Source organism: Microcaecilia unicolor, chromosome 3 (assembly GCF_901765095.1).
Source record: "Microcaecilia unicolor chromosome 3, aMicUni1.1, whole genome shotgun sequence".
NCBI classification, from domain to species: domain Eukaryota; kingdom Metazoa; phylum Chordata; class Amphibia; order Gymnophiona; family Siphonopidae; genus Microcaecilia; species Microcaecilia unicolor.
In genome coordinates, this window is record NC_044033.1 from 394231602 (window position 1) to 394253319 (window position 21718).

At 47.0% G+C, this 21718-nt stretch overlaps 1 protein-coding gene across 1 annotated transcript in view; it reads left to right on the forward strand.

Annotated features, from left to right (window-relative positions):
- The window catches only part of C3H8orf74 (chromosome 3 C8orf74 homolog), an 85155-nt gene that overhangs the window by 11456 nt on the left and 51981 nt on the right, over window positions 1–21718 (forward strand). The window contains exon 2 of the mRNA XM_030195562.1: window positions 5446–5638. Coding sequence (XP_030051422.1) covers window positions 5446–5638 — 193 coding nt within the window. The remainder of the gene's footprint in view (window positions 1–5445; window positions 5639–21718) is intronic.

The following is a 21718-nucleotide window of genomic DNA, read 5'->3' on the forward strand; positions in this document are numbered from 1 at the left end:
GTGACAGTAATCAACATGTTAGTGCTTTATACCCTAATAAGGTTAAATCTACTCCTCCAGAAACATCAGCCCCTGAATCAAACCATAGCTGTAAAAAGGAAGCAGAACAAGCACCAGCACCTGATGTCACTCCAAAATGTACACAGATGTGTGGGAAAGGCAACAGTGGAAGGTCCTGCATCAAGATATGCTTAGCCAAAGTCCATCCTAAAGAACAACCCGAGAAAGAAAAGATGTATGCTACCATAGATGAGCAAAGTAATACGTCTTTCAAGGTCGGAATTCTTTGACATTCATAGAGATTACTTTCCCTACAGTCTCAAAACCTGTTCAGATGTTGTACAAGTGACGGGGAGAAGAGCAAGTGGATATGTAATAGGAGCAATCGATGGCAAGAACAAGACACATCTACCTGCTCTCATCAATTGTAATCAGATACCCATATAATAGGGATGAAATTCCTACACCAGAGGTTGCACAACACTACACTCGCTAGAAGCCTATAGTCAAGCAGCCTTTATTGTTTCTCAAGTTGGGAATGTTCAGAAGAGCCATAGCTCACCTCATTCATTTTGCACTCTCATTTCATCAACCAGCTGATGAAAGACCAGACACCTGTGAACAAAGTGCTGTCAGATGTAGAATTATGAATCATCAATGACAACTTGGCACCACCTGGGAACTTCGATACCAGACTCCCACAGAAGACAATAAACTTCTTCAGCAGAGTCATCTCTGAACTAATGATCCTCATACATCATGAAGAATGGTGAACTCTGTCCACTCAGAGACTCTTTATATTGTCCAATTTTGTATTATCTGTCTCTCATTTCAACTCCTGCAAGATCACCTGGATGACAGAGAGCCTGAGATAAACAGGAATTCTTTGAACAAAATCAATCTAGCTTTACAAATGAACTTTGCATGCTTATTGTGTTTCATTATTTGAAGAGTTAAATAGTGGTGTCTACCGATATCAGGCGGAAAGTGTGCCGCCCCCATTGTAAGTGTTTGCAGATTTGACTGTCTTTGTATATTAAGTACTACTGTGTTGTGGACTGCAAGTGCCTGTGTTTTTTGTAGTTCTTAGGTAATTGGCTTTTCTGATCACACTAGTAAAAAAGGCCCGTTTCTGACACAAATGAAACGGGCGCTAGCAAGGTTTTCCTCGGAGTGTGTATGTTTGGGAGAGTGTATGTGAGAGTGACTGTTTGAGAGTCAGAGTGAAAGTGTGATTGTGTGAGAGAGAGCGTGAGTCTGGGTGTGAGTGTGTTTGTGAGAGAGTGTGTGTGTGAGAATGAGAGTGTGTGCGAGTGTGTATGTGAGACACAGTGTGAGTGAGAGTGTGTGTGTGTGGGCGAGAGAGAGAGTGTGTGTGAGACACAGATTCTCTGTTTGAGTGAGTGTATGAGACCAAGCGAGTGTGTGAGTGACTGTGTGGCACATAGAGAGTGAATGTGATACAGTGTGAGACAGAGTGTGTGAGAGTGAGAGTCAGAAAGACATTGTATATGAGAGAGAGAGTGTGAGCCGTGCCCTCCCAATCCATGGCCATCTGTCCCCTGCCCCCTCCATTCATCCTTTTCCAGCAATTCCCCTCTGTCCCTGAGCCCTGCCCTCCCAATCCATGGCCATCCATGTTTGTCTGTCACCTGCCCCCTCCATTCATCCCTATCCAGCATTTCCCCTCTCTGCCTGAGGCCTGCCCTGCAATCCATATCCATCCATGCCCATCTGTCCCCTCCATTCATCCCTATGCAGCAATTCCCCTCTCCGAGTCCTGCCCTTCCAATCCATGCCCATCCATGCTCCTCTGTCACCTGGCCCCTCCATTTTTCCCTATCCAGCATTTCCCCTCTCTGCCTGAGGCCTGCTCTGCAATCCATATCCATCCATGCCCATCTGTCCCCTCCATTCATCCCTATCCAGCAATTCCCCTCTCCCTGAGTCCTGCCCTTCCAATCCATGCCCATCCATGCTCATCTGTCACCTGGCCCCTCCATTGTTCCCTATCCAGCATTTCCCCTCTCTGCCTGAGGCCTGCTCTGCAATCCATATCCATCCATGCCCATCTGTCCCCTCCATTCATCCCTATCCAGCAATTCCCCTCTCCCTGAGTCCTGCCCTTCCAATCCATGCCCATCCATGCTCATCTGTCACCTGGCCCCTCCATTGTTCCCTATCCAGCATTTCCCCTCTCTGCCTGAGGCCTGCTCTGCAATCCATATCCATCCATGCCCATCTGTCCCCTCCATTCATCCCTATCCAGCAATTCCCCTCTCCCTGAGTCCTGCCCTCCCAATCCATGCCCATCCATGCTCATCTGTCACCTGGCCCCTCCATTTTTCCCTATCCAGCATTTCCCCTCTCTGCCTGAGGCCTGCTCTGCAATCCATATCCATCCATGCCCATCTGTCCCCTCCATTCATCCCTATCCAGCAATTCCCCTCTCCCTGTGTCCTGCCCCTTCCAATCCATGCCCATCCATGCTCATCTGTCACCTGGCCCCTCCATTTTTCCCTATCCAGCAATTTCCCTCTCTCTGCCTGAGGCCTGCTCTGCAATCCATATCCATCCATGCCCATCTGTCCCCTCCATTCATCCCTATCCAGCAATTCCCCTCTCCCTGTGTCCTGCCCCTTCCAATCCATGCCCATCCATGCTCATCTGTCACCTGGCCCCTCCATTTTTCCCTATCCAGCAATTTCCCTCTCTCCCTGAGTCCTGCCCTCCCAATCCATGCCCATCCATGCTCCTCTTTCCCCTGCCCCCTCCATTCATCCATTTCTAGTAATTCCCCTCTCTCCCTGTGCCCTGCCTCCTAATCCATACCCATCCATGCTCCTCTGTCCCCTGCCGCCTCCATTCATCCTTTTCCAGCAAATCCCCTCTTGCCCTTCCATGACCCCCCCCTCGCATCCATGCTACTCTCTCTCCCATGTCCCAGCCTGGCCCGCCCTCTTCTCCCCCCCCCTTCGCATCCATGCCTCGCATCCATGCCCCCCCCCTTCGCATCCATGCATCCCCCCCCCCCCCGTTCGCATACATGCATCCCTTTTTTTTTTTTCTTCTTCGTTTTAACTTTACCTCCGTGGCGGTTCGTGCAGCGAAGCGTCAGGGAAGGAGGCGGCGCTCCCGACGTCTAGCTTTCCCTTCGCTGTGTTCCGCCCGAACACAGCGAAGGGAAGGCTAGACGTCGGGAGCGCCGCCTCCTTCCCTGACGCTTCGCTTCCCGATTTGTTTGGTTTGAGGCGAGGGCGGGGCAGAGACGGCTGGCTGGCTTGAAGGCTTCACTGGGAGTGACGTCAGATGGCTTCAAGGCTTCAGGGCTTGAAGCTTCCGGCTTCAAGTTTCCGGCTTCACAGAACATTGTCTTCAGAACGTTCACGGTGCGTTTTATTATATTAGATGTGCTCTGTTCCCAGTGTCTTATGGGCTTTTCTTATTGACTTGCCTTAGCTTGCCTTCAGGCATGCTGGGTAAGGAGCTTTTTTCCCCTCCCATTGTGTCTTAGAAAATCAGCATGTTCACCGAAACAGAATGTTCACCTTGCTTCTGCCATAATCTTGCTGTATGAGCCATTCAGATAGATCCCAGTGATTTCATTGTGTTTTCACCTGTATAGTATTTACAATTTTACCATCCAGCTTGTGTAGCTCAGTCTCTATTCCCTCCTGCCTGAGAAGGCTGCTTAAGAATGGATTCTTAATCTGTAGTGGCAGTAACTCTTATTTCCAGTACATCTCAATAATAAGTGTTTGTTTTTTCCTTTTCCTTTGATTAACTGCATTAAAGAATAATTGGATTAAGAGTTTGTCTACCTGGCAAATGTCAAAACTAGTTTAACTCTATGTCAACTCATTGTAAGATGCTCTGCCCAGGACAGAACTGTACTATGTGTCTGTGTAGGGTTTCTTTTCTATCTTTACTATTTCTTGTCTTAAAATATTATCATTCCTTTTCCGTTGCGTATTTTTGTTTTATGTCATTTTGTGAATTGTGAACTGCCTTGATGGGATGACCCTGTGGCGGTATATCACATAAAAGCAGAACTTGAAAACCTGAAAAACTTCAATGCTGGGCAACATGATAGATGCTATTAGAAAGAACAAAATTACTAAGCCTATATAAAGGCATGGATTAATGAGACAGCTAACACGGATATAGCCAAGAGAAATTTTGCCTCGCCAATCTGCTACATTTCTTCAAGGCAGTGAATAATCATGGATAAAGGTTGAGCCTGTTGGTATTGTGTTCTAGATTTTCAGAATGCTTTTGACAAAGTACCTTATGAATGACTCCTGAGGAATTTAGAAAGTCATGAGATAGGAGGCAGTGTCCTATCTGTGGATTAAGAACTGATTAAAAGATAGAAAACAAAGAGTAAGGTTAAATGGTGAATATTCTCAGTGGAGAAGCTTAAATAGTGGGGTTCCTCAGGGGTGTGTATTGGAACCACTGCTTTTTAACATTGTTATAAACGGTCTAGAAACATGAATCATGAATGAGGTGATTAAATTTGCTGATGACACAAAGTTATTCAAAGTTGTTAAATCATAAGAGGATTGTAAAAAATTGCAAGAAGACCTTGCAAGACTGGGAGACTAGACATCCAGATGGTAGATGACGTTAAGGTGAGCAAGTGCAATGTGATGCATGTAGGGAAGAGGACCCAAATTATAACTATATGATGTGAAGTTCCATATTAGGAGTCACCTCCCAGGAAAAGGGACCTGTTATCATGCAGCCCTCTGTTCAGTGTGCAGCGACATAATAGAAATACAAATATGGTTACCAACTCCCTACATTTCATATACTTATTCAAGTGCCCTCATTAGGAAGGGCATTTCCCTATTCTCTGCCTATGGAAGAAATTCCTTATTGAAACATACCCTGTGAGTGGTGGAAGTAACAGCTGTAACAAGGCATTTTATTGCCTGGGGCAGTCAACTGAGCTTGCAGTCATATGTTCCCGAATTCCTGCTCCTCTTTCCCACTATCCTTTCCACTCTAATATCCAGTCTGTTTGTTTGTTTGTTTTTTCACTCTTTCCCTTTACCTGGATTTGAAGGGGACATTGACACTTTTTTTCATCTGCTACCAGCTTATGTTTGAAAGCCAGATCATTTTCCCACCATAATCAGTTTTGCATCCTCATCCATCCCTAATTATGGTCCTGGGAAGTAGAATTTTTTTTTTCAAATCATGTAACGACGTTTTCATTTCCATACTCTGTAAGCCACATTGAGTCTGCAAAAAGGTGGGAAAATGTGGGGTACAAATACAATAAATACAATAAATAATAATTAGTACTTGACTGTCCTGGTTTACATGGCTCTGGACTCTGATCACTAGTAAGCTAACAGCTATCTCTAATTTTAAATGATCAGAAGTTGTTGCTGCTGTTCAAAATTTTTTACTTTAATTTATTTCATTTCTTTGCAGAAAGAAGCAGGACGCCAGTTTCTGAGGGTATCATTAAGGAGGGATGAATTTGATGAAGATGGAGACTTGAAGCAGAGCATTCTTCTTGATCTGCTCCATGAAAGCCTCATCTTTGCAGCACAGAAAGGATTCCCGTGGTCTGGAGTAGCCCTGGTAGGAAAGTTCACAGAAGAACTCATGAATCAATGCAAAGGTATTTAGCACAGGAAGTAGATAGCCATTTAATTTAGTTTTTAAGGGGTCAATATTCAAAGCGATTTAACTGGGCAGCAGAGGCTCCTGCCCAATTAAATCGCTTGTGCAGGGCTATCTGCTGATATTCGGCAGCACTTAACTGGTTAGTGCCGCTGAATATCAACATTTATTGCTAAAGCCATGGCTGGCGATTTTGTTGGCAGTCTGGGGGCGGAGTTGGCAACAAATTTCTGCTGTTCTATGATCAGGTTTTTCTGCATTACAAGGACAGGTCAATTCGCCATTGTTTGGAGAAGGATACTCTCCTTACCCGCTATCATGCTTTTGTAGATTCTAAGCTTAACTGTTGCAATGCCCTTTATGCAAGTATTACTCATCTTACATAAGAACATAAGAGTAGCCAAACTGGGTCAGACCAATGGTCCATCTAGCCCAGTATTCTATTTCCAGCAGTGGCCAAGCCACTACAAGTGCCTGGTAGAAACCCAAATCCTTGTAAGTATACCCGTGATATAAGTGGTATAGTTGTTCCTCACAGAACAACAAAAGCTGACTTTAAGTTATTCAAGAGTACTTCAGTCAATTGTGTTGCCAGTATATTAATTTACCAGCTGCTTGTTGCAGAAGTTCAATAAAAGTTGAGTTGTTGTTAAGCTCTGGAGTGCAGCGTGGTTCCCAGACTGAAGAGCTGAGTGGAACCCTGAATTGTAAAGTGTCTCCCAAACACATGGAGCAAGATTATGAACCATTGACCCACCCCAAGTCGACTATAAACAGACTGAAAGGAGGTGTGGTGTAAGTGGCCCGCGTGAAAGTGAACTGTGAGGTTTTGAAGTGAGAAAGATAGTGAACTTCTTTTGTGGCCCGGGTCCTGAGCTAGAACCGGGTGAGACCCGGGTTACGTGAGTATGAGAAAAGCTCTAACAGGAATGAAGTCAAAGCATGCAGTATAATAGGTCCCACTTAGCTAGAGCAGTAACTGGAATTTAACCAGAACTGTAGACAGAAAAGGAATCAGCAAGTCACCAGACTGTAGCAATATCTGTAAATGAGCCAGAACTGCAGGCATGGAATTCAAATCTGTAAGCAGGTAGCAGATTATCCTGGAGTAGAGAGACTTGGCAGCAAGGTATGTGCAAAAAGGAGGTTCAGTGTTAAACAGGCTGGTAAGTCTTCAAGTTGCTGCAACCAGAGGCTCCTGCCCACTTAAACGCCAATCAGCAGGTTGTCCCCATATATTCAGTGGCACTTAACCACATAGTGCTGCTGACTATCCCCTCTGACTGCCACAGCACTGTGCAGTTGGTTCTGGAGCAGTCTATGGACAGAGCTGAGGAGAAGCCCAGTGCCTGCATAGCTAACTGGGCAAGTATCTTTGCCCAGTTAGCTATGCAGTTGCTGGCACTGCATATCAGCTGGTACCCTCATAATTTCTGGGTCTTCAGCTGAGCTGGGTATTCATGGCTAGGCAATGAATAGCCAGGTTACATTTAGCTCATATAGGTCAAGGGCTTTAAAACCGAAGACCACAGTGGGCTGAATATTTGGGGAATATTTTTTCGATCAAAGTTCTGTCTTGTAAGTTTCTCGTGTCCTTTTTCTGTTATGTGGCACTTTTTTCCCCTTTAGCATTTTAGCTAGGTTTTTCAGCCATTTCAATTTTCCTTTGTTTTTTTTTTGGTCTAGCCTGGTGTAGGCATTGGATTGAGGATCTCAGGCTCCTGACTGGGATACTTCTATTCAAAATCAAGTACCTTCTCCATCTTTCCAATTCAGGCCTCAAAACTATCTCAGAGTACATTTGAGTGCCAACGGCCAGTGGTGTTCCTAGCTTGGATTGCACCCGGGGCGGATCGCCGATGCGCCCCCCCTCCCCTCCCCGCCTGCGAAATTACACCTTCCCCCCCCCCCCCCCCGGCGATATGACACCCCCCTGGGTGCACGCCCGCTGCAGCTCCCTATGCCCCGGAACAGGAAGTAACCTGTTCCGGGGCAGAGGGAGCTGCAGCGAACGAGCAAAGTTAGCGAAGTCGGAGCCCACAGGCACACGCCGCGGCACCCCCCAGCGGCGTGCACCCAGGGTGGACCGCCCCCCCCCCCCTTGGTACACCACTGCCAATGGCACTTTTCATTCTAAACTTGGGAATAAGTAATTTTACTTCATCCCTTAGTAGTCAGATTCATGAAAGGTTTATTTCATACGAAACCTCCCATCAAACCACCTCCGGTGACGTGGAATCTCATGAAACCTCCATTTGAACTACTTTGTTCCTGTTCTTTAAAGTTCTTCACATATAAAGTAGTATTTTTAATAGAACTAGGTGAGTTTCAAGCCTTGGTAGCAGACCCACCTTAAACAAGGTTCTACCATGACAGGGTTGTTCTTCAAACCCATCCAATATTTGTACCTAAAGTAGTATCATCTGAATCAGTCCATTGTCCTTCCTGTGTTCTTCCCTAAACTACATAATAATCCTGGAGAAGCAGCACTGCATACTTGAAACTGCAATTGTGCTCTAGCATACTATCTGGAACGTACATGTCATTGACTGAAGGTGAGTGAGTTCTTGGACCGTAGTTGGGCAGACGGGTGTCAGAAAAGCCCCTGCTGACAGTAGGCGAGTCTCTCCAAGAAGGGTGAAGTTGGTGGGTGGCGCTGAAAAGAATCCTTGGGGGCAGGCCTGGCAGGCCTGGGATATGGAGTGGCTCTGAGAAGAGCCCTTGGGGGCAGGCCCAGCAGTGGCTCTGAAAAGAGCCCTTGGGGGCAAACCTGGCAGAACCAGGGCCTAGAGTGGCTCTGTGACAAACATGAACGCAGGACTGGACTGGTGACTAAATGCAGAAGCAGGGTAGGACTGGAGACTAGACGCTGAGGCAGGACTGAACTGGAGATAAGGTCCTGAGTAATGATTGGACTGGAGACAAGACGTGGAGCAGGAACTCTGGCACAAAGCGACTTATTGTGAAGGCATGGTGAGGAGGGGGTTGGCTGCCAGAAATGGCCTTAGGTTGCTGACGTCATCGGGGGTGACGAACTCCACCTCCCACGGTGGCCACACAGGCGGCCCAATAAAGAGGTAGTGGAGCAGCCCCTTAAGGATCTGCGGTGAGTTGGGGAGGTCATAGCATGGCAGTGGTCATGACAGTACCTTCTCCCTAAAGGCCCATCACCCTTGAACCAGGCTTGAGTCTGTGAGGAAACAGACGATAAAATCTTTGGAGGAGTGCTGGAGCATGAACTTGGTTAGCTAGTTTTCTCGAGTTCTGTTTGGGACCGTAACCTTTCCTGGCAGTGAGGTATTGGAGCCTCCCCATACCTTCCGAGAGTCAAGGATGCTCTGGAACTCAAACTCCGTGTTGGGATCAGCATACACAGGGACATGTGCTGGGATACCCTGCCTCTTCATCTCAGCACAAGGGGTTTTAAGAGAGACACATGAAACATGTTGTGGATTCGCAAAGTAGCGGGCAACTTCAGCTGATATTTGACTGGTCCCACCTGACGGATCACTGGGTATGGCCATATTAATTGGGGGGAGGCGAATTTGGAGGAAGGAGTTCTGAGGCGCAAATTCTGGGTGGATAGCCAGACCAGGTCCTCAGGATGGAATTTGGGAACAGGATATCTCTTTTTGTCTGCCTGTCTCTTGTAGCTCTGGTTGGCTTGGATCAAAAGGTCTCTCGTGGTCTTCCAGAAGTTGGACAGGAATTTAGTAGCGACCTTGGCAGCTGGCACAGTGGGCATTGACGGTACTGGCTGGGGTACTCTCGAGTGTCGCCCGAATACTATTGGGATGCCTCTGATGACTCACGTGGTTGTTATAACAGAACTCAGCCCAGGGTAACAATTACAACCATTCATTATGCTGAGATGAAACATAACTGCGTAAAAAGGACTTCAAAATCTGGTTGATCCTCTCAGTCTGGCCATTGGTTTGTGAATGATACCCTGAGGAATACTCAAGTTTGATCTGCAACATCCTGCAGAGTTTCTTCCAAAATCTAGATGAGAATTGGAGTCTGGTAGACCCTGAAGGCGAAAGACTTCTCTAACAAAGTGCCGGGCCAAGGTGGGTGCAGTGGGTAGACCAAGCAGAGATACAAACCGATCCATATGGTGGTGTATCCATCCAACTCCAGGAGATCCATGATGAAATCCATAGCAATGTGGATCCATGATGTTTTGGTACAGGAAGCAATTGAAGGAGACCTCATGGATGGGAATGGGAAGGCTTATGATAGGTGCAGACAAGACAGGATGCCATTAAGTCATATATGTCTTTTTTCAGCTGCAGCCATCAATAGGCTCTAGAAATGAGTTCCAATGTTCCCCGCACTCCCGGATGACCCACAATCTTGGATTCATGCCCCCATTTCAATACCGAGCCTCGGAGATGCTTGGGCACCACCAGAGACAGCTCTTTGGATCTTGGCCAGGTCCAGGATAGTCTGAAGAGTGTGGCTGTCCTTGGTAGTCTTCAGAGAGTGAAAGAGGGCGTCCGCCTGTACATTCTTTTAGGCTGGGTAGAAGACTACCCGGAAGTCAAATCAGGAAAAGAATAAAGACCATCAGGCCTGGCGGGGGTTAAGTCTTCGAGCTTCCTGACAGGCTCCCTCGAGAAGATGACACAATTCTTCATGCGCCATCTTATTGGTCGAAAGTTCCTGATCTCCAATGGCATAGTTGGTGTTGGCCTGTGAGAACTTCTTTGAGAAGAAAGCGCAGGTTAACAACTTGTTGTTGACAGTTGGCTTAGACAGGATGGCTCCAGCCCCAGTGGAAAATGCATTGACCTCCACAAAGAAAGGCCTCTCCAGATCTGGGTGACAAAGAATTGGAACTGTCATGAAGATCTGTTTTAGCAGGCCAAAGGCCACTATAGCTTCTTCTGGCCAGTCCCAGGTGTTGACCCCTTTCTGATTCGGGGCAGTCAGAGGCACGGCAATGGAGGTAGTTCTGTATAAACTGGTAGTAGTAGTTAGTGAACCCCAGGAACCGTTGCACCACTCCCTTGCCCTGGTGAAGCTTTCTGCCATCCATGACTGGCCTTTGGCTGCTGAGGAGGTCTTTCCTGGTTCTTCAAAGACCCACTGCAAATGTTCCAGGAACTCGTTTAGATTGTTCAGGCCTCTGGAGGTGGTGCATACATAAGGTTAATTCCTGGACTGCACTGGAGAGCTTCTGGAGTTGGAGGGCTAACTGATGAAGCAAATGCAATGCTGGTGGCTTGCCCAAGCTCAATGGCCTTTGTAGTCTGTAATGACTGAAGGTGAGTAAGCACTTGGACTGTATCCAGGCAGATGGGTGTCAGAAAGGCCCTGGCTGATGGTAGACGAGTCTCTCCAAGAAGGGTGAAGATGGTGGCTGGCTCTGAGAAGGACCCTTGGGGTCAGTCCTGGCAGAACTGGGACCTGGAATAGTTCTGAAATGAGCCCTTGGGGGCAGGTCCGGCAGAACTGGATCCTGGAATGGCTTTGAAAAGAGCCCTTGGGAGCAGGCCCAGCAGAACCGAGACCTGGAGTGGCTGAGAGACAAACAAGAATGAAGGACTGGACTAGTGACTGGATACAGAAGCAGGGCAGGATGGAAACTAGACACTGAGGCGGGGCTGAATTGGAGACAAGATGCAAGGCTGGACTGTACTGGAAATAAGATGCTGAGGCAGGGCTGGATGGGAGGCAGGACGCAGAGGCAGGGCTGGACTGGAGACAAGGCGCTGAGCAGGAACTCTGGCACAAGGTTACTCATTACAAAGACGTGGTGGGGGGTTGGCTGCCATAAATGGTCTTAGGTTGGTGACATCATCGGGGGCGCTTTGCTCCATCTCCCACAGAAGTACCTGTGGGAGTGTCCTCTGTGCAAGAGTGCTTGAGCAGACTGGCTCCTGCCAGTGCAGTGCGGCGGCCAGAACGCGAGACCCTAAGAGCACCATGGGTCACATGAGATGACCACCCAAGTGCCCCATCATGGCGGAGCTGGCTGTTGGATCCTCAAAGAGGTAGTGGGGCAGGCCCTTGGGGACCTGCAGTGAGTTGGGGAGGTCGGAGCATGGCAGTGGCCGTGACAGTACAAAACCTCATAAGAAGTTGTCCTAGCTTTTTGTATCCTTCGACCCTAACAGATTAGGGATTCCCATCGCCAAATGTACCATTACAACTTGGTTGGCTGACTGTATCTCCTATACATATGCACAGTTGTACTGACTCTTCAGGGCCAAGTCACTCCTCACAGTGTCAGAGCCATGGCAATCTCAGTTGCCTATTTCCACTCTTCCTCCTTTGAAGAAATTTGCAATGTGGCTACGTGGTCTCCTATCCACCCCTTCACTGTTCACTACTGTCTGGAGCAGCATTCTAGGTGGGCTAGCCGGTATGGACAAGCAGTCCTAAAGAATCTTTTTACTACTTAAAAGTCAACTCCGCACTCCGGCCCTTTTTTTCCACCAGGCTCATTATCTGCTAAGTTGCAGAATTCATTTATGTTGTGAGCCTGTTAGCTAGAGAGTCCCACATGTGAGAATATTATGCCTGCTTGTGCTCGGAGAAAACTAAGTTACTTATCTATAGCAGGTGTTCTCTGAGAACAGCAAGCATGTATTCTCACATCACTCCCACCGCCCCTTGGAGTTGTCTTCTTAGCTTTAGTCCCACGCTCGAGCATCAGACAGGAAGGCATCTGTGCATGTGAGGTGGGGGCACTGCCTCAAAGATTTTAAGTGATAGTGCACTTGGCAATGTCTTCACCGGGCTCTGTGGATGACATCACCCACATGTGAGAATATATGCCTGCCATCCTTGTAGAGCACCTGCTACAGGTAAGCAACTTAGCTATTTCTCAACACCTCCCCCCCCCCTAGAAATATATGACCATACCCATTTACAAAATCCTGACGGACATACAGATGAGAATGTAAGAGATCTGCCTCTCTGTAGTGCCTATTAACAAGGTCAACTCTATATTTACAGTCCAGAAGGCTCCTGGATTCCAGAAGCAGCTACTTCCTTACTATTTAATGGTGGTCAAATCGACTTTCACAGGCCAAAAGTTCCAAGACTCATGTACTGTTTAGGCAAAGTATAGTGTAGCTACACAGCCAGCTTAAATCATCTCCAAGTAAAAGCTTTACCAGTAGACTCTCAATTCTTAAGCAAATCTTCTTTATTGTAGCACTCATAATAAACAAAGAAAATCCAACTTATTGTTCAGTTGCTTAGAAGAGAATTGTTGCCTTCTGCACATAGAGTCTGTGTGTCTAGCCACCCTAGAGGCAAGGAGATGGCCAGAACCTAAGCTGTAACTCTCAAAGGAAATAAGGGAAAGAAACTCAGGGTAAATACATGGAGAATGACTTGGGGAAATGGTGAAAAATCTTGATGGAATTACAGTTCTAATACACAGTGCTATCTATTACACAGGCAATGCAATTAAATATACATCACAATATACCCTGCCTCCATTAATATGAGGGCAGAACAACTCATTCCTCGGTGCCCTTAGGGAGAGAAGCTTGGACACTTTGGTCTCCTGGGAGAAAAATGTTTTTCAAAACACTATGGGGGGAATTCTGTATATGGCGCCATAAAAATTGGCTCAGAAAAACCATGCAGTTAGCATGATTCTATAAACTGCGCCTAAAGTTTTTGCGAGTAAAATTTAAGCACACCCATTTAGGCCACCAAAAACCAGGCCTAAATACCTGCACATAAGTTAGGTGCAGATTGGGTGTATTCTATAACAGTGCACATAGTTGTTTGAAATGCCCATAATCTGCCCATTCCATGCCCATGGCCACATCCCCCTTTTTGACTTCATGCATTAGAATTTATGTGCACCGCTTTATAGAATATGTCTAGAAAGTTGTACACGTTAATTCTAATTAAGACCAATTAGTGCCATTAATTGGTTGTTAAGTACCAATTATTGGCACTGGTTAGTCTGGAGTGGAGAAGTAGCCTAGTGGTGGAGGGGAGGGAGTAGCCTAGTGGTTAGTGCAGTGGACTTTGACCCCAGGGAACTGGGTTCAATTCCCACTACTGCACCTTATACTCTGGGTAAGTCACTTAACCCTTCTTTGCCCCAGGTACAAAATAAGTACCTAAATATTGTATGTAAACCACTGATTGTAACCACAAAAAGGTGGTAAGTCCCATTCCCTTTAGAATCAATTAAGTGGCCAAATTAACACACACAACTAAAGGTGCCATATATAGAATTTGGGGGACTGCTTTCTTTCCATATATCCTCTTATATCTCATGAGCATGTAGTTACAAGACATTGTACATGGTGCTGGAAAGGCTGAGGAACTACATTCACTAATAGGCAAAGAAAGGAGTGCAGAAAATACATGGTCCAAACCACCTATGATATTTTTGATACAGCATGGAGAGCTTCTACAGTTGGTATTGTGACCAGAGACTCATCTAGCTCTGGGCTTCAGACCTGAGATATCATGTACAAGAAAACCTTGCTTACATGCTGGGTCATGGAGATAAGGTGCAGGAAGCTGTTATCCTTATCAAACAAAATAATGACACTCTTTAGACCCTCTCCAGACCTATTTCTGATCCATTCTTCTCTCCTTGGAGGTACTAGAGTGGAGGGAAAAGGAGCTCCTGTTACTCCCAAAGGCATAGATTTCCTCCTCCCTCTCATACTTCTCAGTCAAGACAGGGATCCCACTCTCAACCTAACCAGCACCACAGCTAAAACCAGGGATGGGGTTTTGACTGCCTCCACAAGAAAATAACCAGCATCCCAGTATCTGTGCCAGACAACCTACTAGTAGGAGGGAGCTTGCGGTTTTTCGCAAACTACTGGTCTCTTATAACCTCTGATCAGTGTGTTCTAAAGTCTGCCTAGGAAATCATCTGCACTTATTTAATGCACCACCTTCTTCAAAAGGGAGCCTGCTTATGTTCTTTGGGCTTAAAAGATACTAATATCCATATAGAGATAATTCTTATGACCGGGTGTAGCCTTTTGGCCATTGGATATTCACTTAGGGACCTTTTACTAAAGCATAGCACATGCTAAATGCTAAGAAGCCCATCTTATACTCTTTGGACCTCTTAGCATTTAGCAAACACTAATTCCATATCATCATGCTGATCAATCCATAGACTGGTGGGTTGTGTCCATCTACCAGCAGGTGGAGATAGAGAGCAAACTTTTGCCTCCCTATATGTGGTCATGTGCTGCCGGAAACTCCTCAGTATGTTCTCTATCTCAGCAGGTGGTGGTCACACACAGCAGCAGCTCTGGCTAGGCCTCCAAGCCTAATTTTTAGGTTTTGTTGAGTGCCTGGGGTTGAGGGCTCTTTTGAGCAAGTGCAAACCTGGTGGTGCCAGGTCCCTCCTTTTCTCCCCCCTCCCGCTGGCTCCGTTAAAAAAAAAAAAAAAAAATTTTGAACGTCCTTAAAGGCGTTTATTTCGACGTTTATTTAAACGTTTATTGCAGCTACTCACTGGGACACCAGGTCGTTACAGCTCGGAGCGGCAAGCAGGTAATTTTTACCTTTTTATAGCGGGCAGGGGGTTCCCCGATTCTTCTCCTCGTGGCATATGGCGTCGGAGGGCGAGGGCGCAAAGAGTCGCTCCCCAGATCGCTTGAGCGCTTCTAGAGGGGATGCGGGAGTCTTAAAGCCTGATTCGCCCTTGTTGGGTGACAGTTTCGTGACCGATGAATGTCCCGGTCCTTCCTCCGGCGTGGCGGTTTTTCCCGCCATAAACGCCCATCCCCCGCTGCTCGCCTCCGCCATCTTGGCCGGCCACGCGGCTCGGACGGCTTCTTCTTGGGCCGCCCTTGAGGTTGGAGACATTAATGCCATGAACGCCCTTAATTTGGGCGACGGCACAAAAGCGGCTAAAGTTAAGCGCCGTTCTTCCCGCGCGGCTCCTTCGCGGAGTGTCGTGCCGGACGCCATTTTGGATGCGCAGCATGTCTCTCCCCCGCTCTTGCGAGCGCCGGTTGAGAGTGCGTCTAGAGCTGTAGCCCAGGCTGCGGAAGTGCACAGTCTGGGGGGTTTCTCCCCCGAGTTTGTTTTGCTGCTGCATCAGGCCTTCCTTATGCAAAACGCTGCCCCTGCTCCCTCGTCTGGTAAAGAGGTTGAGGTTCCCAGAGGTAAACGCCCTCGGGTTGATTCCCAGGCCTTGGAGGACTTTGTCTCCTCCGATGTAGATGAGGGCAGCGTATCTGAGTTCTCCCAACGGTCCTTTGCGGATTCCTTGGAGGAGACGGATCCCCGCTCGGATGGAGCGGATGACCCCTCTGCAGCGCGGCTTTTTAGCTCAGAGGATTTGCCCAACCTGTTGATACAGGCCATGGACACTTTGAAGATTTCCTCTCCGGAGGACGTCTCTCCCTCAGCCCCTGTTGGCTCTGCCATTATGCTGGGGACGAAGCGCCCGCCTAGAACCTTCCACGTGCATGATGCTATGCACACCTTAATTTCGGCTCAATGGGATGTCCCTGAAGCGAGCCTTAAAGTGGCTAGGGCTATGTCCCGCCTCTATCCTTTGACTGAAAGTGAACGTGAGGCCTATCTGTGGCCTACCGTGGATTCTTTAAGCACTGCGGTGACTAAGAAAACGGCGTTGCCGGTGGAAGGTGGCACGGCCCTAAAGGACGCCCAAGACAGAAGATTGGAGGTGGCCTTAAGGTCGTCCTTTGAGGCGGCTGCTTTAAGTTTGCAGGCCTCAGTTTGCGGCTCCTATGTGGCCAGGGCGTGCCTGACTATGGTGCAGCGGGCTTCCCCCTCGGATCATTCCTTGAGGGCTGATTGGCCGGCCCTGGAATCGGGCTTAGCCTATTTGGCAGACTTGCTGTATGATGTCTTGAGGGCCTCAGCTAAAGGCATGGCTCAGACAATCTCTGCGCGGCGGTGGCTTTGGCTGAAACATTGGTCTGCTGACCACGCCTCTAAATCCCGCCTGGCTAGATTGCCTTTTTATGTTTAAATCATTTTTATTGGTTGTAACAAACAAATAAACCTTTCTTTGCCGAAAAACAAAATTTATACACAAATTTGTCAACCAACAGGCCGAAATAGCTTATCATGTTACAGTATAGTATTTGCATTTTCTCCCTTTCCTTCTCCTCCTCTTAACCTTTAGCACTCCCTATCTCTTACCACATTCTAGTATTACAAATGTAACAAACCTCCCAACAATTGACAAACGTCAGGCTAAATTATTTCAAAATAAACTCTCTGTTGTTCGGCTTCGACTTATATGAGTTATTTAACTACATGAATCTGGAGGAGTACCCTACCCAACCCCCCTGCCCTATCCCTCCCTCCCTTGACCCTCCCCCCCCCCCCCCCCCCCCCCCCTTTGCTCCGTTATAAAGTCAACTGTATTTGTAGTTTTGTGCACACAAGAAGTCAGCATCTAAGGAAGTGGCAGCTCTCATTGTATATAGCGTACCCGACTTTCAGTAATTATTGAGCCTTCTTTACCATAATCCATCGCCCCTCTGTTTAATAATAACAAGCCCATGCGACCTTGCATTGGTTTTAGAATTTCAGCAATAGGCTTTGTGCCTTAACCGGGAGGGTAATCCAAAGCATTTCCCACTGGGCCTTAAACTTGAGACCTGCGGGGCTTTCTAGATCAGGCACCCCACATCTGTCTATTCTCATTTGTCGCACCATTTGTGCCCGCCAGGCCTGTAAGGGGGGTATTTCTTTTGCCCTCCAAAATTGCAATATGGTGGTTATTCCAAAATATATAGCCATCTTGGCAAATGCCTTAAAGCCCTCTGGAGCCTCTGCAGTTAGCTTAAAGCAGTTAAATAAAATTAGGGGATCATAGATGAGAGTGCAATTCCACAATTGGTCTATTCCCGCTATGATTTGCCTCCAGAACTTTCCTGCTAGTGGGCAGCCCCAAAACATATGCCCTAGAGAAGCCGCTCCCTGGTTACATTTGGGGCAGGTTCCTGTAGTATCAAACCCCGCTCTTAGCGCTCTGTATGGAGATATGTGTGTTCTCAACAGCCATCTATATAACCTCTCTCTCTGGGGTATGGATAGTCGTTGCTTATACATAGCTTTCAAATATGATCTACATTCTACCTCTGTAAATGTGCAACCCAGGTCCTCTGACCAGTCCCGTGCAATCCGTCTAAAGTCCAATTCTGCTGCAGTATCCTTCAATTGCCTATGATGGAATCTCAATGGTACTGAGAGTTGCGCTCCCAGAGTAAACTCCTCGGAGAGAACCTCCACCACATCCTCCGTGAGGTCAGTCCACTCTAGGGAAGCAACATAGTGTCGCAGCTGACAATATGCAAATTGATATGTCGGGGGGATCCTAAATCGAGTCTGAAGCTCTAGGTATGAGAGAATTTTCCCCTGTTCCGTGACTATGTGTGCCAGGTATATTATCCCTTTTTGCGCCCACCTACTAAAAACACTAACCCCTTGTCCCGGGGGAAACGCTGGGTTATCGCATATGGACAGCCAGGGGGATGTACGGGCAGAGAAGTGATAACGTCTACACACCCATCTCCATGTTTCCCTGAGGGCCTTCAGTAGGGGATGCCTCCTGGATGCTCCAGTGGGCAATGGCGTCCCAGAATGAAGCAGATGACTAAAGTGTATGTTTGGGAACATCTGCGTCTCCACTGGCGTAATGGAAAACCCAGAGGTCCCTCGATACCAATCATTTATGTGTCTCATGGAACTTGCGATAGCCAAAAATTTAATGTTCATAAGTCCCATGCCACCCCCCTCCCTTGGGCCTGTCATCAGATGATATGGAATTCTCGGTTTCTTCCCTTGCCAAAGGTACTTTTGTAGTAAACGTTGTAAAGACTTTTCATCTTTTCGTTTCAAAAACAACGGTAATTGCTGAAAGACGTATAGCCACTTGGGTGCTACCATCATATTAAACAGCGCTATTCTACCCCATATTGTAAGTGGTAATTCCCTCCACATAAACAACTTATTTTTAGTCATCTCCATCAGCGGACCTATGTTTTCTTTATATAGGGAGGCCCCATCTCTGGTTATATACACTCCTAAATATTTCATTTTTGTTGTCTCCCATCTCAGCAAAGCCTCTCCTTGCCAATTTAATTTAACGTCACTATCCATGGACATCGCGCATGACTTTGAGAGGTTAAGGCCAAACCCTAATAACTGCCCATACTCCTTAATCAGTGTTAAGGCAGCCTCAAAGGACTCTTGCGGGTTAGTTAATACCAGGAGGACGTCATCGGCATAAGCTAAAGCTCGAACTTCCTGTTCCCCTAATCTCACCCCCCTAATTCCCGGGTCTGAATTTAGATAACGTAGTAATGGTTCTAATGTAAGATCAAACAACAGTGGGGAGAGTGGGCAACCTTGACGTGTTCCTCTACTTATTGGGAACCCCTCTGAAATCCCTCCATTTGCTGTGACATGGGCTTTCATACCGGAATATAGGGCAGCTATAATTTGCTTCATTTCTGCCGGAATTCCTATCCAGTCTAAAACACAAAATAAGAAGGTCCACTCGACCCTGTCAAAAGCCTTGGCGGCATCAAGGCTCACCAAAATCCCTGGGATCTCCTCATGCCGACACTTTGCCATTGCCAGTAAGACTCTTCGAATGTGTGTTACCGAGTGCCTTTTTGGGATGAATCCCACTTGTGTAGATTCAATCACACTTGGGAGATATGCATTGAGCCGTGTGGCCAAGATCTTTGCAAGCAGTTTGATATCGACATTAATCAACGAGATAGGCCTATAGGATTCGGGTTCCTCCCCGCATTTCCCCGGCTTCAACAGTAGTGATATGGAGGCAACGTTTTCATGCAATGGGAATCTTCCCTCTCGAATTACCGCCTGGTGATATTCAAATAATGGACCTAGCAACTGAGGCTGGAGTATTTTGTAAAATTCTCCTGAATACCCATCCACTCCAGGAGCCGAGAAAGACTTTAGCCCTTTTATTGCGTCTAACAGTTCTTTATTTTGGATAGGGGCCTCCAGGCCCGCCACTTCAGACTCTCCTAATTTTGGCATTTTTGCCCTACTGAGGAAGTCATTCATATGAACCTCCGTGGCAGGCCTATTGGCCCTGTAAAGGTCACTGAAATGTTCCTGTAATATTTGGAGGATCCTATCTGGGTTATTAGTAAGGTCACCTGTCTTTTCTTTCAAGGCTGATATTGTTCTATTTCCCTCCCGCTTCCGAACTAGCCGGGCCAGCATACCTCCTACTCTGTTTCCAAAGCGGTGGAACTTATATTTTTGGAAAGTTCTATTCTGTAACATTTTTTCATGCAATAGGGAGTTTACCGCGGCCTGTAAAGACAAATAAGCTTCTCTAGCAGCCGTGGACTTTTGTTCTATATACTGACGCCTGGCTTTCCGCAGCCGCTTATTCAACTGTAACAGGCTAGCTGCATTCTTTTTCCGTTTATTTGCTACATATGCTATCAGATCCCCCCGCAGCACCGCCTTTCCTGCACACCAAAACAACTGTGGATTCGATTTGTGGTCTTTATTGAATAATTCATATTCTTCCCACTTTTTCGTTAAGAATTTTTGAAAAGATTTATCCTTTATCAGGTGTCCAGGGAACCTCCAGCGCCTGGACGGCTGAAAGCCTCCTGGGGCCTCCAGCTCCAACCAGACCGGGCTATGATCAGATATCAGAACCTCCTCTATTTTCGTGTCCCTTACACTATGAAACAAGGCTGCTGAAATGAATATGTAATCTAATCTTCCCCATGTCCCATGGGCCCTGGACCGATGTGTATACTCTTTTTGATCCGGATGCAAATTACGCCATGTGTCCACTACAGAGAGAGAGTTAGTGAACTCGTTTAACATCAGTGACCCCCTCCTACCTTCCACTCCCCTGCCACCCTCGCCTGAATAATCCATTCTGGGGTCTATGGAAATATTCATATCCCCTGCTACAATCAGGTGTTTGTCTTCATATGGTATCAGCCTCCTCAACAACCCTGGAAAAAAGGAGCCCTCAGGAGGGGTAGGAGCATAAAAATTCAGTAGATATAACTCCCTCCCTTGTAACCAGAGCTTAACCAGGAGGAATCTTCCTTTGGGATCATGAAAGATCTTCTCTACCTTACAGGCCAGTCGGCGATGAATACATATTGCAACTCCCCCCCTTCGCCCATCTGCGGATGCATGTATCACCTGTCCTATCCATCCCTGTTTGAGTTTTTCATGTTCTGCTGCCGTCAACTTTGTTTCCTGTAAACAAGCTATGTCTGCATTGAGGTGTTTTAAATGTGCCAGAATCTTTTTCCTTTTAATGGGAGACGTAACGCCACCTACATTCCAAGTGACTATTTTACAGTGTGTGACTGTGTGGGTTTGCTATTTTCCAATATTTGTTCTCTGATAATTTAGCCCCTGGGTCCCAGCCCTTCCCCAGTGGCTTCATACATTTCCCTTTCCCCATTGGTACGCAGTTCCTATGTATGCTTCCCTTTTGCTTAACCCGTGTGTGCCACCCAATTCCTTTAGCTCTGGAGCACCCTCCCCCCTTAAAACATTGTGTCTTTCGAAGTCTCCATCCCCTTATCCCGTTGCCTGAGCCCCCCTCCCTTCCAACCCTAACCGTTGCTTCTCTGCTTCCAGGTGACACGTTACCGCTATGAGATTTCCCCTCCCCCCCCCATTCCTCCTCTCGGCCTAAGTGGTAGCTCCCCCCCCTTTTTGTTTAGATCAATTCTAATATGGCCCTTGCATGTATAAACTTCCTCCACCATTAGTTTTATCTATCTGGCAGATATCATATTATCACTTTAACTATGTAACATCAGCAAATGCCTTATACAACCTTAGTAAATCATATCATCATGTTTCCTCCTATACTTGCAAAGGTTATGCGGTTCATCAACTGAATTTCTCTTTTCTCATAGTCAAGTTGGCGCCTCATCAGGCGCCTTTAATTCAGTGTCTATAAATTGCTGGGCCTCTTGCACTGATTGGAAGGAACGCCATTTATTTTCGTGCTGGATCTTTAAAACAGCTGGATAAAGTAGCAAGAATCTTGTTTTCCGGTTGACTAGTGTCGTGCAGAGCGGATGAAATCTGCGCCTTTGTTCTTGCACTC